Source organism: Triticum aestivum, chromosome 5D (genome assembly GCF_018294505.1).
Source record: "Triticum aestivum cultivar Chinese Spring chromosome 5D, IWGSC CS RefSeq v2.1, whole genome shotgun sequence".
Taxonomy (NCBI): Eukaryota; Viridiplantae; Streptophyta; class Magnoliopsida; order Poales; family Poaceae; genus Triticum; species Triticum aestivum.
The window spans coordinates 393484464-393497502 of NC_057808.1; the positions used below are offsets into that span (position 1 = coordinate 393484464).

Sequence of the window (13039 nt, forward strand, 5' to 3'; positions counted from 1 at the left end):
GAAACAATTGAAACAAAATTCTAATATGATTGCTCGCTTGAGTGACTTGTTAATTAGAATCACAGATGATGTTAGAGGTGTAGGAAAGCATACCTCTATGGTTCAAACTCAGTTAGAACAAGTTGCTAAATCTCAAAGAGAATTGCTTAGTGAAATAAACAATAATATAAATGATTATGCTGTTAGAGTAGCAACTAGAGGAGGTAAAATGGCTCAGGAACCACTTTATCATGAGGGACACCCTAAAAGAATTGAACAAGACTCTCAAAGAATTAATATTGGTGCACCTAGTCCTTCTGAAAGAAAGAAGAAAAAGAAAAATGATAGGACTTTGCACACTTCTAGTGAACCCGAAAAAGAGAAACCTCCTGAAGATAATAATGATGTCTCATCTTAGATGCTGAAACTCAATCTGGTAATGAACATTCACCTGGTGATAATGAAAAAGATAATGATGATGTTCATGAAGTTACTCAACAAGACAATGATAAAGAACCAGATAATGATGTTGAGATAGAACCTGTTGTTGATCTTGATAACCCACAACCTAAAAATAAAATATATGACAAAATAGACTTTGTTGCTGGAAAACATGGTAAAGAAAGAGAACCATGGGTTCAGAAACCCATGCCCTTTCCACCTAAACCATCTAAGAAAACAGATGATGAAGAATTTGAACACTTTGTTGAAATGCTTACGCTAGTCTTTTTGCGCACTCGCTTGACTGATATTTTAAAGATGGCCCCTTATGCTAAATATGTGGAAAAAATTGTCACTAATAAAAGAAAGATACATGAAGCTAAAATCTCCACCATTCTTGCTAATTATTCTTTTAAGGATGGAGTACCTAAAAAACTTGGAGATCCAGGAATACCAACTACACCTTGCTCTATTAAAAGAAATTATGTCAAAACTGTTTAATATGATTTAGGAGCTGGTGTTAGTGTTATGCCTTTCTCTTTATATAAAAGACTTGATTTGAATAAACTCACACCTACTGAGATATCTTTGCAAATGGCTAACAAATCAACTGCATACCTACCGGTACTTGTGAGGATGTGCCCGTTCTTGTTGCAAATGTTACTATCTTAACAGACTTTGTTATACTTGAGATGCCCAAGGACGACAACATGTCGATTATCCTTGGTAAACCCTTTTTGAATACTGCAAGATATGTTATTGATTGCAATAAAAGCAAATTCACTTTTCATATCAATGATAATGAGCATACGGTGCACTTTCCGAAGAAACAATTTCAAGTGAATGGTATTAATGTTATTGAAAAGTCTCTGACAATTACTATTGGAAGTTTTCAAATCCCATTACCTACTGCCAAAATGAAATATGAAATATTTATTGTTGGGGATATGCCTATCCCTGTTGAGGTAACCTCGTGTTTTATGAAAGTTCTTCGGGTTCATGTTAATCGAGAGTGATTGTTAATAAGACTTGATCAACCTTATTAATGGATTATTTTCGAAAGGCATGTGGTCGATAAATTTAGTACGCACAACCTTCTGTCCCTACCTTTTGTTTTCTGTTTTTCTTAGTTAATTAAAATAAAATGCCATGCTTAGTCTGTTTTTTGAATTTCCAGTGCAATAAAAAAGTGGTCAAAAATAAAAAGAGCTTAGAATGACCTGAAATTTTGACACGATTTTTTCCTGAATATTTGAGAATATCTGGCACAAATAACATCAGAGGGGGTTCCCCTGGTGCCCACGAGACACCAGGGCACGCCAGCCACCCCAGGCGCACCCTGGTGGGTGGTGGGCCCCATGTGGGTCCCCTTACTTATCTCTTTAGCCCATGTCGTCACCTACCTCCAAAAAAATCACCATAGCTCTCTCTCTCTCTCTCTCTCTCTCTCTCTCTCTCGTGTTCTTGAGCTCAAATCCACGGATTTCGATCTCTTAGCTCGAAGCTCCGTTTCTGAAACTGTTTTGCGGGATTGCTACTTGGTATGTAGTTCCTCCATTGCTCCAATTAGTTTTTGCTCTAGTGGTTTATATTTTGAATAATTAGCTACTCTTGGTGCTGCTGTAAATGGGCTTGCATGTTGAATTCTTAGAGTTCTAAGTAGTTTAAATGCTCAATATAGCCTCTAGGCATCCATATGAGTAGTTGCTATCAATCTTGCGAAGTTTTGTTGACAAATTTTTGCGACCCAAAAATTTCAGAAATTCGTACGCGAATAAATTGTACCTTTTTGGAAGGAGTTCTTCACGGAGGAGGTCTTCGGAGGCATCATCGAGTAGTGGCTCGATACGACGGTCTTATGTTGAGCCAAGTGCAAGCTCGATGCTGGATGCCGCTACCAAATCATGCATATGGATGTGTAACGATTTCATGGTAGGTGCATGTATTAAGGAAGAATTTGAGCAATATGTTCAAAACACCGAGCTCGGCCCCTACATCGAAGATAAGTGCATTCCATTCGCAAAAAAAAGAAGATAAGTGCATTCAACATCTCAACCTCACAAAGACGTTCACTAAAAAATTAAATATTATCCTCGTGAGTCTAGAGTTTCATTTAGTCTTTATGATTATCCCTTTACCATGCCTCTAGAAGCTTTCTGTGATGCTTGTAAAATCCCATATTGGGGTTCGCTGGACGAACCTCCAAAATCTGAGTATGAGTCATTTTTGATTAATCTTTGCTATGGTGAGGGTAGAGGAGTGACACATGGTAGAATAAAAAGTATTCATTTCCCATCAATTCATTACTTTGCACTCTTTGATGGAAAATGCATCATGGGCAAGCAGGATTGTAGCACACTATGTGCCCCTGACTTGAGCCTCATACACACAGCTCTGACCGGAATTAAATGTTATAATCTTGGAGCGATCGTTGCACAAAGATTGCAATGCAATGCTGAAAGTGGTCACTTTTATGGTGGGATATATGCATCTCGTTTAGCTAAGGAGTTTGGTGTGTCACATTGGCCTAATGATCCCATCCTACCTACTCGGTACTTAGACTTTGAGGCCATGAAGCGCCATAAGTTCCTTAAGGGAAACCCTATTGATTATACTTATAACTTGAGGTTCAATAAAGATCTCATTGTACCTGTTAATTTTGCCTACACCTGCTCTCTTTCATTATTACAGTAAAAGAAGATATTACATTCTTGAGAGTGAGGCCCGCTCGTACAATGCGAAGGTCGAGGCTGCTCGGCGGGCTGGGGAGGCTGCACCAAGAGCCTCCATGAGCTATCACTCAGATTATTATCCAGGCCGCGGATGGTGATTACCAAGCTAAGCCAAAAGCCTAAACTTGGAGGAGAACGTATTACCACCGACATTACACATTTCACTCCAGTTGTCGGTGTCCATACTTTTTCATTGTATTATCCATGCTAGATTTATTTTCTCGCTTTCTTCTTGTGTGTTTAAAAAACTCTGAGAAAATCCAAAAATATTTCTTACTTCTTTTCGGTTTTTCTTGCTAGTTTAATTTAGCTGTAGTATTAAAAATACAATCCAAAAAGAGTTCTCAATTCTTCTTTTGCTTGTTGGGAACTTTCCCGTGTAAATAGTTTTCTCATTTTTTGTTTTCCCTTCTTTAATTTGCTTCCTTCATGAAAAACTAAAAACTCCAAAAATATTTCAGTATGTTTCTCTGAATTTTGTTTCTTTTTCTTTTGTTGAGTCGTGCCTAGGGGAAGACTATGATGAAAATGTCGAGTGGCTTTCATATACATTATTGTTGATCTAACAAAGAGCCCATATTATTTTGTCTTTCCCTCTCAATAAAATGTTGCAGATTCCAGCTTAGTCCACGACACTCTTGCACTATTATTTTCATATCATTCGGTCGTGCAAGTGAAATGCAATAATGACGATATTTTCATGAAGTGACTGTGGCAGAGGAAAGCGGACGGATGCAGGAGGAAATTTGCGGCTTGCTGTTGGAGATGCCCTTAATGCACTATACTACGATACTCTATTCTTATGTGACAGGTTCTACAAAATTCTTACCTACTAGTTCAATTTGATGGCTATTATTTCCATGTTTTGCTCCAGGCAGTTACTCATCCTCTCGCAGTACGTAAACATTTCATGGTGGCTGCAAAGATCACTGCCTATCCAGCCGTTTGATTAGGATTACCTAGCCCGTCTGACTAGAGCGAACACAACCCGTTGTCTTTCTCCTTTCTCTCGCATTTCATCTCCTCTGTAGCAGCGAAGAAGATTGCAAGAAACAAGCGACTACAGTACCAGGACACATGCACCCCCTGATGAAGCTCCATTGCAACCCCTGGTGGCGAGACAAAGCGGCGGCGCAGCACCGACGACGCCGGCGAAGCTCCATTGCAGCACCAAGGGCGCTCCAGTGCAGCACCGGCGGAGCTCCATTGCAGCCAAAGGACTGCAGCGATGCATCGGCGAAGCTCCATTGCAGCCATGGGCGACGCTTCATTGCAGCCCCCGCGTCGCGACGAAGCTCCGACGCAGCACCGGCGGCGCATTGAAGCTCCACTGCAACCGAAGTTGAAGGAGACGCCCCGTAGCAACAACAGCGTCTGCGTCCATGGCGAGGATGCAAATAGCAACAGCTGCTTCGCTGGAGGAGGAGTGGCAGAGCTCGCCGAAGGAGTAGGATTGGCACGAGGATGCAACAGTAGAGGAAAAAATTGCTTGTAGCAGCGGGTGGCATGTGTTGGATTGCATCAGCTTTCGGCGGCGGGCTTTGCAACGTCCTTGACATGGGTGGGAGGGTGGGGGGAGGAGGGGGAGCAAGCAGTCGACAGTGCGGCTGTGCTTCGCCCCGAATGGAGAGGAAAAAGCAAGAGGGAGAAGACGACCCGCGGCTCGATCTAGAGAGGATAAGGTTGCAGGGATAAAGGCTCGGAGGAGATGCAGTGGACCCAAACACGTGTCAACCAGAGGAGGCGGCTTGACGGGAGAGAAAATCATCCGGTTTAAAGAAAGAGTTTTCCATATTTCATAGGAATATGATTTCTCTGCTCCTAATCAGAGCGGACAACCTGTAACTTCTCCCCAGTAAAAAAAATGCAATTTCCCCCAAAAGGTAGATCAAGTGCGTTGCGCACGTATGCCTCGTGACTCGCGTGCTATTTTTTCGTTGTTTTGTTAGAAACCATTCTTTCCATAGGGATTTAAATGATCTGATTTGCTGAGATCGCGAGGCATAAAAAATTCTTATACTAGTCTTAACGATTTTTTCTTCCCCCCCCCCCCAAATATACATGGCCCGATGCCTCCAAGTGAAATGCAATGCATCCCAGTAGTGTTAGCCCTCTAATTACTAGCTACTTCTCTACAAAATGCAAACATATCTTTATAAAATTTGGTGAAAGAACTGACATGACAACCTATAGACCTATCTCTTTTTTTGGAAATGGAGGCTTGCCCCCGGCCTCTGCATCATGATGATGCATGCGGACCACTTATTAACAATCCAAAGAGTATCGTCATAAAGGTCTTACAGCTCGCAAACGGAGCAAAAAAAAGTAAAAAAAGGAAAAATACATGCGGACAATGACCACCGATACGGTGATAAGAAGGATAAGCTCCCTAGACTACTCCTACCCTGTTATGCGAGCGCCATCCGAACCGGTTGAATATAACCTGAGCTACCATCTCCCATTTATTGCACCCAGTAATCAAAGGCTCCCTGGAGTCCATAGCAGTGAGTAAGGACCACGTACGGATCCAAGGTGTAGCTCTGAAGATAACCTGCAAAAAAGTTAAAGTGTGTTGTCTGTTAAAAATCATATCATTCCTGCAATTCCATATAGCCCATAATAGCGCACATATTCCAATCCGAATACGAGCCGCAGTAATCTGTTCAACCCCAGCTAACCACGTCCCAAACAAAGACGCAATATTTACTGGAGGATTAATATTAAAATCTATATGAATCGTTCTCCAAAGTAACTTGGCAAGTGGGCATTCAAGAAATAAATATTGTATTGTTTCATCTTGATGACAAAAACAACACCGCGAATTGCCTACCCATCGCCTCTTAATTAAGTTGTTCTTTGTGAGTATCACTTGCTTGTGGACAAACCACATGAAGATTTTAATACGCAAAGGAACCTTAACTTTCCAAATGTGTAGTGACCTTGAGAGGGGGCCAAAATTAATCAGATCCATATAGAATGATTCCACCGTAAACATCCCATTCTTAGTTTACTTCCATTGTGTTGAATCCGGCAGGTCGGAGAGTTGAACTTCTATCAATCTCCGAACCAAGTGCATCCAGGCGGCCCATCTCTCACCAACTAACACACGTTTGAACTGGATGTTTAAAGGAATAGTTTGAAGGACGGTGCCTACGTAATCCTCCTTACGTTGCACAATATTATATAGGGTAGGATATTGTACGGTCAGGGGCGTCTCTCCTAACCACGTATCCTCCCAAAATCTTGTTAACATCCCGTTGCCAACCAAGAATTTGACCCTACGAAAGAACAGATCCTTCGTTCTCATAAGTCCCTTCCAGAATGGCGAGTCAGTCGGTCTCATGGTAACCTGGGCTAGCGTTTTCGAGTGCAAATACTTATTGCGCAGGATTTGGGACCACATGCCCTCCGGCTCTGTCTTTAATCTGTACAACCATTTGCTCATAAGACATTTATTCTTAATTTCTAAGTTCTCAATGCCGAGGCCCCCTTGGTCTTTAGGTCGGCAAAGGATATCCCATCGCGCGAGGTGGTATTTCCTCTTGGCCTCATCAGATTGCCAAAAGAAACGAGATCTAAAGAAATCAAGTCGCTTTCGGACCCCTTTCGGAATTTCGAAGAACGAAAGTAGAAACATCGGCATACTAGTCAGTACTGAGTTAATCAGAACTAGCTGACCTCCATATGACATAAGCTTGCCCTTCCAGCAATAGACCTATCTCTTGACGTTCAAAGAAATAAATTGAAAATTTTGGTTTCCCTGATGACCTATAGTAGTTTTAATTCAAAATTAAATTTACACTAGCCAGTTTTGCTGCCCATAAGAAAGGTGAAGAGTGCACTTTACACCCTTTAACTAATGTCTGAGATTAATTTACAACTCCTAACTCATGCATTTAATTTACAATTCTCAATTCACGCATCCTCGTACTGTCAGTACTCATAAAGAGCCAGTCCTCCATGTCATAGTAAATTTTAAGCTCAAGATTTGTCGGCTCCGATATAACTATCAATTGGTTGACTGCTAATTTTTCTTTCTGACCTTCAAAAATTACTAGTGAAATTTTGAGGACTTTGGCTTTACCTTTTTTTAGGACTCTTGTCTCTAGTCAACATTCGCTAGTAGATGAGTGGCAAACGAACGCGGTACCCTGACAATTTTCACTGCATTTGAAGGGTGTGGGACTGGCAGTTTTTAGAAATTGCCATGGCAGTTCTTTCCTTTAGGGGACTTTTTGGCCAAAAACTGCCAGCCGTGGGATGGCGATCATGCGACCCTAGGCGCGTTTGCTAGGGTTGGCCTCCCAGGAAGCGTAAGCCAGATAGTATTTCCGTTCTTTAAGGGCCTTTGATATTGGCTTGCCAAAATACTGGAATCCTCTCTTCATCAAAAAATAAAATAGAAAATACTGGAATCCTTGAAGCCACTTCAGCACCTCGTCCTCAGCGAAGTCCGGACCAAACTCCTTCCTAGCTCCGCCGGCGCGATCTCCTCCACCTCCCCTCGCGTCTTGGGTCGAGGCCCGGGCTTGAAAAATCTCGATTGCCCTTCCTGGTCCCTGCCGTCTCGGCCCCTAAACATCGCTTCACGCAGGATTCGACACTGATGAGGCTCCTCATGTCCAAGAAGCGGCACAGGCTGCGCTGCCGCCGGCGAATCCGAGACCGTAAGGCTCCTGCTTGCACTCTCTCCCTTTTTATGCCTCTCAGTTCTTTATTTGCTTTTGTTTTGTATATTCTCTTAGTGTGTTACATATATCTGTTGGCAGAGGAAAAACTGTTTATTTGTGTGTGTGGCGGTATAGGTGGGGATTCTATTTGGGTGGGAATTGGACGAAGCTCGATCACTTGGATGATCTAAGTCGGCTAGCCTATGTTTGCTTGGGCACAAAATTGGGGAATATGAACGAAAACTGGACACCAAATCTCTGTCCTAGTCCCCTCTTAAGTGCCAATGGCGAGTTCTGCCTGAAGAGATTACCCTGCCGGGAAATTACAGTAGAAATAATTCAAAAGCTATTTTGACTGGAGGGGAAGGCAGCATCCATTAAGTGTGCTGAGTCAAGGATGCAATCCTCTCGGATAACCTGCACCTAGAGGGGAATCTTCTTGATCTTCACAAATAGGATCTGATGCGCTACACGCGGTATCCTTGAGCCTGCATTCTAATGCCTGTTCTCACCATAGCTGTGGTCTATTGCAGGTGGACCGGTTGCTTTGGTGGCTAAAAGAAACAGTCTGCGCTGCCAGCAAGATGATGACTATCATGTTGACAGAGGAATATCTTGTCCCGGTCTTCCAGAGGTACATGATGCTGATACTTAAAGAATTCCACCTGTTTCAAGTAAAATCACACTTCCTCTGTTCGAAACCACAGGCAAGCTTGTGCTTGCTGGATAACAATGGACATGTATTGTGGCGCTTCTTGGTATGTTTGGTTCCTGAGGGTTTACAGGCAGGATGTTGAACGGAAAGTGAGTGAGTGGGGGCTCTCAAGGCACTGTTTCGTTTGGTTACTATATTAAGCTGTAGGCATGTGTACTTGTTGTGGCTTATGAATAGTAGTAGTTCTTTGTAGTTTTCTATCACTGCGATTATATCTAAGGACTCTGGCTTGTCTCCACTCTGGATTATGTTTTGGAGGGTTTGCTGGGGATTTGGGTAGGTGTCTGGTTTGGGTTGAGATATTTTTGCTTTCGAATTTTGTAGCCCGCAGTATCTGTCAATGTAAATTAGTGGAAACTGTATAAAAAGTACATGGAGTTTGAGAGGAAATCAACTATTGAAGCTAAATTCAGTAGACTTACTAAATTTCTGCCAAGGAGAGAATGGCAGGATCTGGCTCGAATTCCACCAGCCAACTCCATCCAACAGCCCTCCAAACAAGATGTTTCTAATTTTCTACTGCTACAGTTTGTAATAAGAGGAAAGTCCTTTCTAATATTAAGACACATTTGGCTATGGTGCAAGCACCAGCCTCGTAATGCTGTCATACAAGAATTCAGTTGAAAGAAACGACACCCAAAAACCTGGGACCTATGTTATACCCAAGAAAACACCGATACTTCCCCGATACCTCTCAGGCTCTAGTAGTGCCCGTGGTGGGCTCCTTTCCCCGGTGCTCCCGCTCCCCTTCCCTCCACTATCCTGTAGAATTCTGTCTAATGGAAGGCTTCTGATTTCCTCCTCCTCCCTTTCTCTCTAACTGAACTTTTATGTTTGGTAAATTGCTGCTACCCTTTGGCTGCTGGTTCTTGATTTTGTTGGAATCATGGATAAGAAGATAGAAGATAATGGGCTGCACTGACTAAATATATGCTAAATGGCTTGATGCTTAATTGATAACATATTCTTTATATTATTTTCAAAAATATTCAAACCTATCCTCGTATTGACGCTTTTCAGAAATGATGTATTTACGTATCCGTATCGCCCCGATACTGATACACGTATAGATGTCGCTGCAATCTAGGTTGTACCTCTCCCTGGAGTAGAGGCAGGAAGATACCAACTAATAGAGTATACCCAGAATTATAGCCAAGCTTAAAATGCGGGGTGCCACATTCGGACTAGAAGGATGGGGGTATAAACACTTTTTACTACATAATCATTTCCTCTGAATACTTCATTACCTTCCTGAGGTGTCGAGCAGCCCTAATCAGTGTTCTCCTTTCTCCAATTTTCTTTTTATCCATGCTTACATGCACGTCTTCACATCACTGGTTGCACTGTTCCCTTTATGATGTCTAATTCAAACATATAGGCAGGCTGAATCACCATTTATTCTTAAGGATTGCTATTTTATGATTTTATCTGAGTTTTTCAATCTATTTTCTTGCATCTATAATTCTAATGTGTGTATTCTCCTATGTCTACTGCATGCAGGATATCTTGCGGCATATTCATGCAAAAATGACACTTAGAGATGCTGCTCGTGCTGCTTGCGCATCGCGCACATTCCGACACAACTGGATATGCCGTCCCCACCTTGCATTCAGTCTGGGAACACTTGGCTTGAATAGAAATGCGTCTAGGGATGTAATAACAAGAGATCTTATCAGCAAGATTGACCTGATTATGCAAAATCGCTCAGGCATCGGCGTGAAGACACTAGACATTGATCTCTATAGTTGTGACAACATCGACTTCGCCTATCTTGATAGTTGGCTCCGTATTGCTGTTACTCCAGGGATTGAAGAACTGATCCTGACGCTGCCTCTACCCACCATTGTTTTCGAGAATGCTGTACCCATCATTTCAGTGTATAACTTCCCATGTTCACTATTATCTAACGGGAGCGGAAACTCAATTCAATATCTCGACCTGTGTTACTGTACCTTGCGTCCCATGGCTGATCTTGGTTGCCTAAGAAGCCTGACAAGACTGCATATGAGTTGCACGCGGATTACTGGGGATGAATTATGGTGTCTCCTTTCCAATTCTCCCGCTTTGGTGTGCTTGAAACTCCTGCACTGCGAGGAGATATTTTCCTTGAAGATACCTTCTCTGCTGCAGCGTCTCCGTTTTCTGGAGGTGGCCTATTGCGATAGGCTGCAGGTGGTAGAGAGCAATGCTCCAAATCTCACCACTTTTTACTTTGCAGGTTTCGTAGGTCAAATCTCACTTGGGGGCTCACTGCAAGTGAAAACCCTACGCATGATATGCTTCCACCAGACCAACATTGTCTGTTATGCTCGGCAAAATCTTTTGGCTATTGCGCCAAATGTTGAAACACTTACCATATCATCACTGAATGAGGTATACTCTGAAACTTTAGATGATTATTATGGACTTGCTATGCCCGGCGATAAAAGTAAAGTAGTGATACATTGGAATGCAATTAAGGTCTCAGATGTCTTTATGCAGATGGTGAACACACCGATGCTATCTAGCAAGTTTCTCCACCTCAAGCTCTTGCAGATTTCATTAGTGGGAATGGCTTTTTCAGGAGCTTATGATTATCTTTCTCTGGTTTCTTTTCTCGATGCTTCTCCTTGCTTGGAAACTTTCGTGTTAGCTGTAAGTTATTTCACCCTTCCTTGTATTTGGTATCTTGGTTTCTCTAGAGAGAAGTGGCATTGATATTGGTCCTATGCAGATATCCCAGCATCGCATGCAGCATGCTTCGATTCTCGGAGAGCCCTCACATGATCTGAGGCAGATTCCGGAGCAGCGCCATGACAAGCTCAAGAGTGTGACAATCACTGGCTTTTGCTCGGCAAAGAGCTTGGTTGAGCTAACATGTCATATCCTCGAGAACACAACATCACTCGACTGCCTTACGCTGGACACCACATGTCATCCTAGTTGCTCTGTCACGAAATCTGACAAGTGTCACCCCCTCATCCTCATGGATGGGGATAGCCTGGTGGAGGCACAGAAAGCGCTCTTGGCCATCAGAAAATACATTGTTGGGAAAGTCCCCCCTATGGTCAAGTTAAATATCTTGGAGCCTTGCAGCCGATGCCATGCTGTTGAATCTTTGGTCTCAACTGCAGGTTCTTCATAATTGTACAGTTCATGCAGTTTGGTTAATTCATGCAGCTACCCTTTTGCAAGTTGAAAAGCATGCGACGTTTTACAAGGAGCATTGCTATGCATACGACGATTTTCATAGGACACTGTACATCGAACCGTCCTTGTGTCGGTGCAAGCTGCAAGGCACCACAGGCCACGTACAAGATCGTATCACCAGGCATCGTACGTGGGAAGCTTGCACCGACACAAGGACGGTTCGATGTACAGTGTCCTATGAAAATCGTCGTATGCATAGCAATGCTCTTACAAGTTCTAATTCGGACCAAGCAAGAAGAAAAATGTAAGAATCAGTGATCAGACAAGCACGCCAGCTAGTTTGTTCCAATGCACAACGAAATAAGAAGAGATTGTAAGGATAAAAAGATCGGACAAGCACACCTGCTGGTTGTTGGCCTTTATTTCAGTCAATTTTTCAGAAACAGAAAAATAATAGACCAGAAAAATGGTCACATGATCCTCATACTATAGCCAACAAAATGTTTCTAAAATTTGTTCAGTTCCTACACAACAGAGACACCAAATTCAGAATCCTCGTCATCTCGACAACTGGCAGCGTCTAGGTCTGATATTTCCAGATTCAACTATGGCCTAATTATCTTCGTGCCCAAATGCAAGGAAGCCAAGAGACTAAATAAAAATCAACCCATTTGTTTACTGAATGTGAGCTTAACAAAGTTGCTAGTGATGTCATCTCCCTTGTCCAAAAGGCATTAATTAAAGGTAGATATATCATGAAAGGAGTTTTGATTTCGCATGAAGCTTTAAATTTTGTACATGTCAAAAAATAAAATGTTGTTGTGTTTATTGTTGACTTTCAGAAATATAAAATAAATGATCTTTTTATTGAGCAGATGCTTACGATAAAAAGGCTTCCCTTATCACTATTGGGTCATGTACGCCATGGATGTGTGTGTTGGGGCGGGGCGGGGGGGGGGGGGGGATGATTCGCTCAGGCGCGTCTGCCACGTTGGATCCGACAGCTCGACCTGCTCCAAATTGACCTCTCTCCTCCCGCGCCCGTCATCCATTTTCTCGTGTCAGAGTCGTTGCCCTCCTTCACCCTTGCTCCCCGTCCACGCCGCCGTCCTTATCCATTGTCCTAGATGATGTCGAGTACCTCGTCGCCATGGACGATGCCTCAATGGAGTCCGTGTGTGTGTGTGTGGGGGGGGGGGGGGGTCCTAATTGCCGTCTCTTGCAAGGTGGAGAACATCGCACGGAGGGATAGCCGTGCCTGGGAAGTGACAGAGAAGGAATCCCCAGAGGCTTGGCATGGACTTGGGTGCGTCCGATTTGGCAACCGCCTCCGCTTCGTCTATCGAGATCGGGAGGAGGAACAAGCCGCCTGT

General features: G+C 43.0%; 1 protein-coding gene across 1 annotated transcript; it reads left to right on the top strand.

Moving 5' to 3' along the window:
• Positions 1-7557: 7557 nt before the first annotated feature.
• Positions 7558-11704, top strand: LOC123125098 (FBD-associated F-box protein At3g49020). The gene is made up of 5 exons (XM_044545632.1): positions 7558-7819; positions 8356-8456; positions 10038-10910; positions 11019-11171; positions 11251-11704. The coding sequence occupies exons 1-5, from the start codon at positions 7759-7761 to the stop codon at positions 11659-11661; spliced, it is 1599 nt and encodes a 532-aa protein (XP_044401567.1). The 5' UTR covers positions 7558-7758; the 3' UTR covers positions 11662-11704.
• Positions 11705-13039: the final 1335 nt, after the last annotated feature.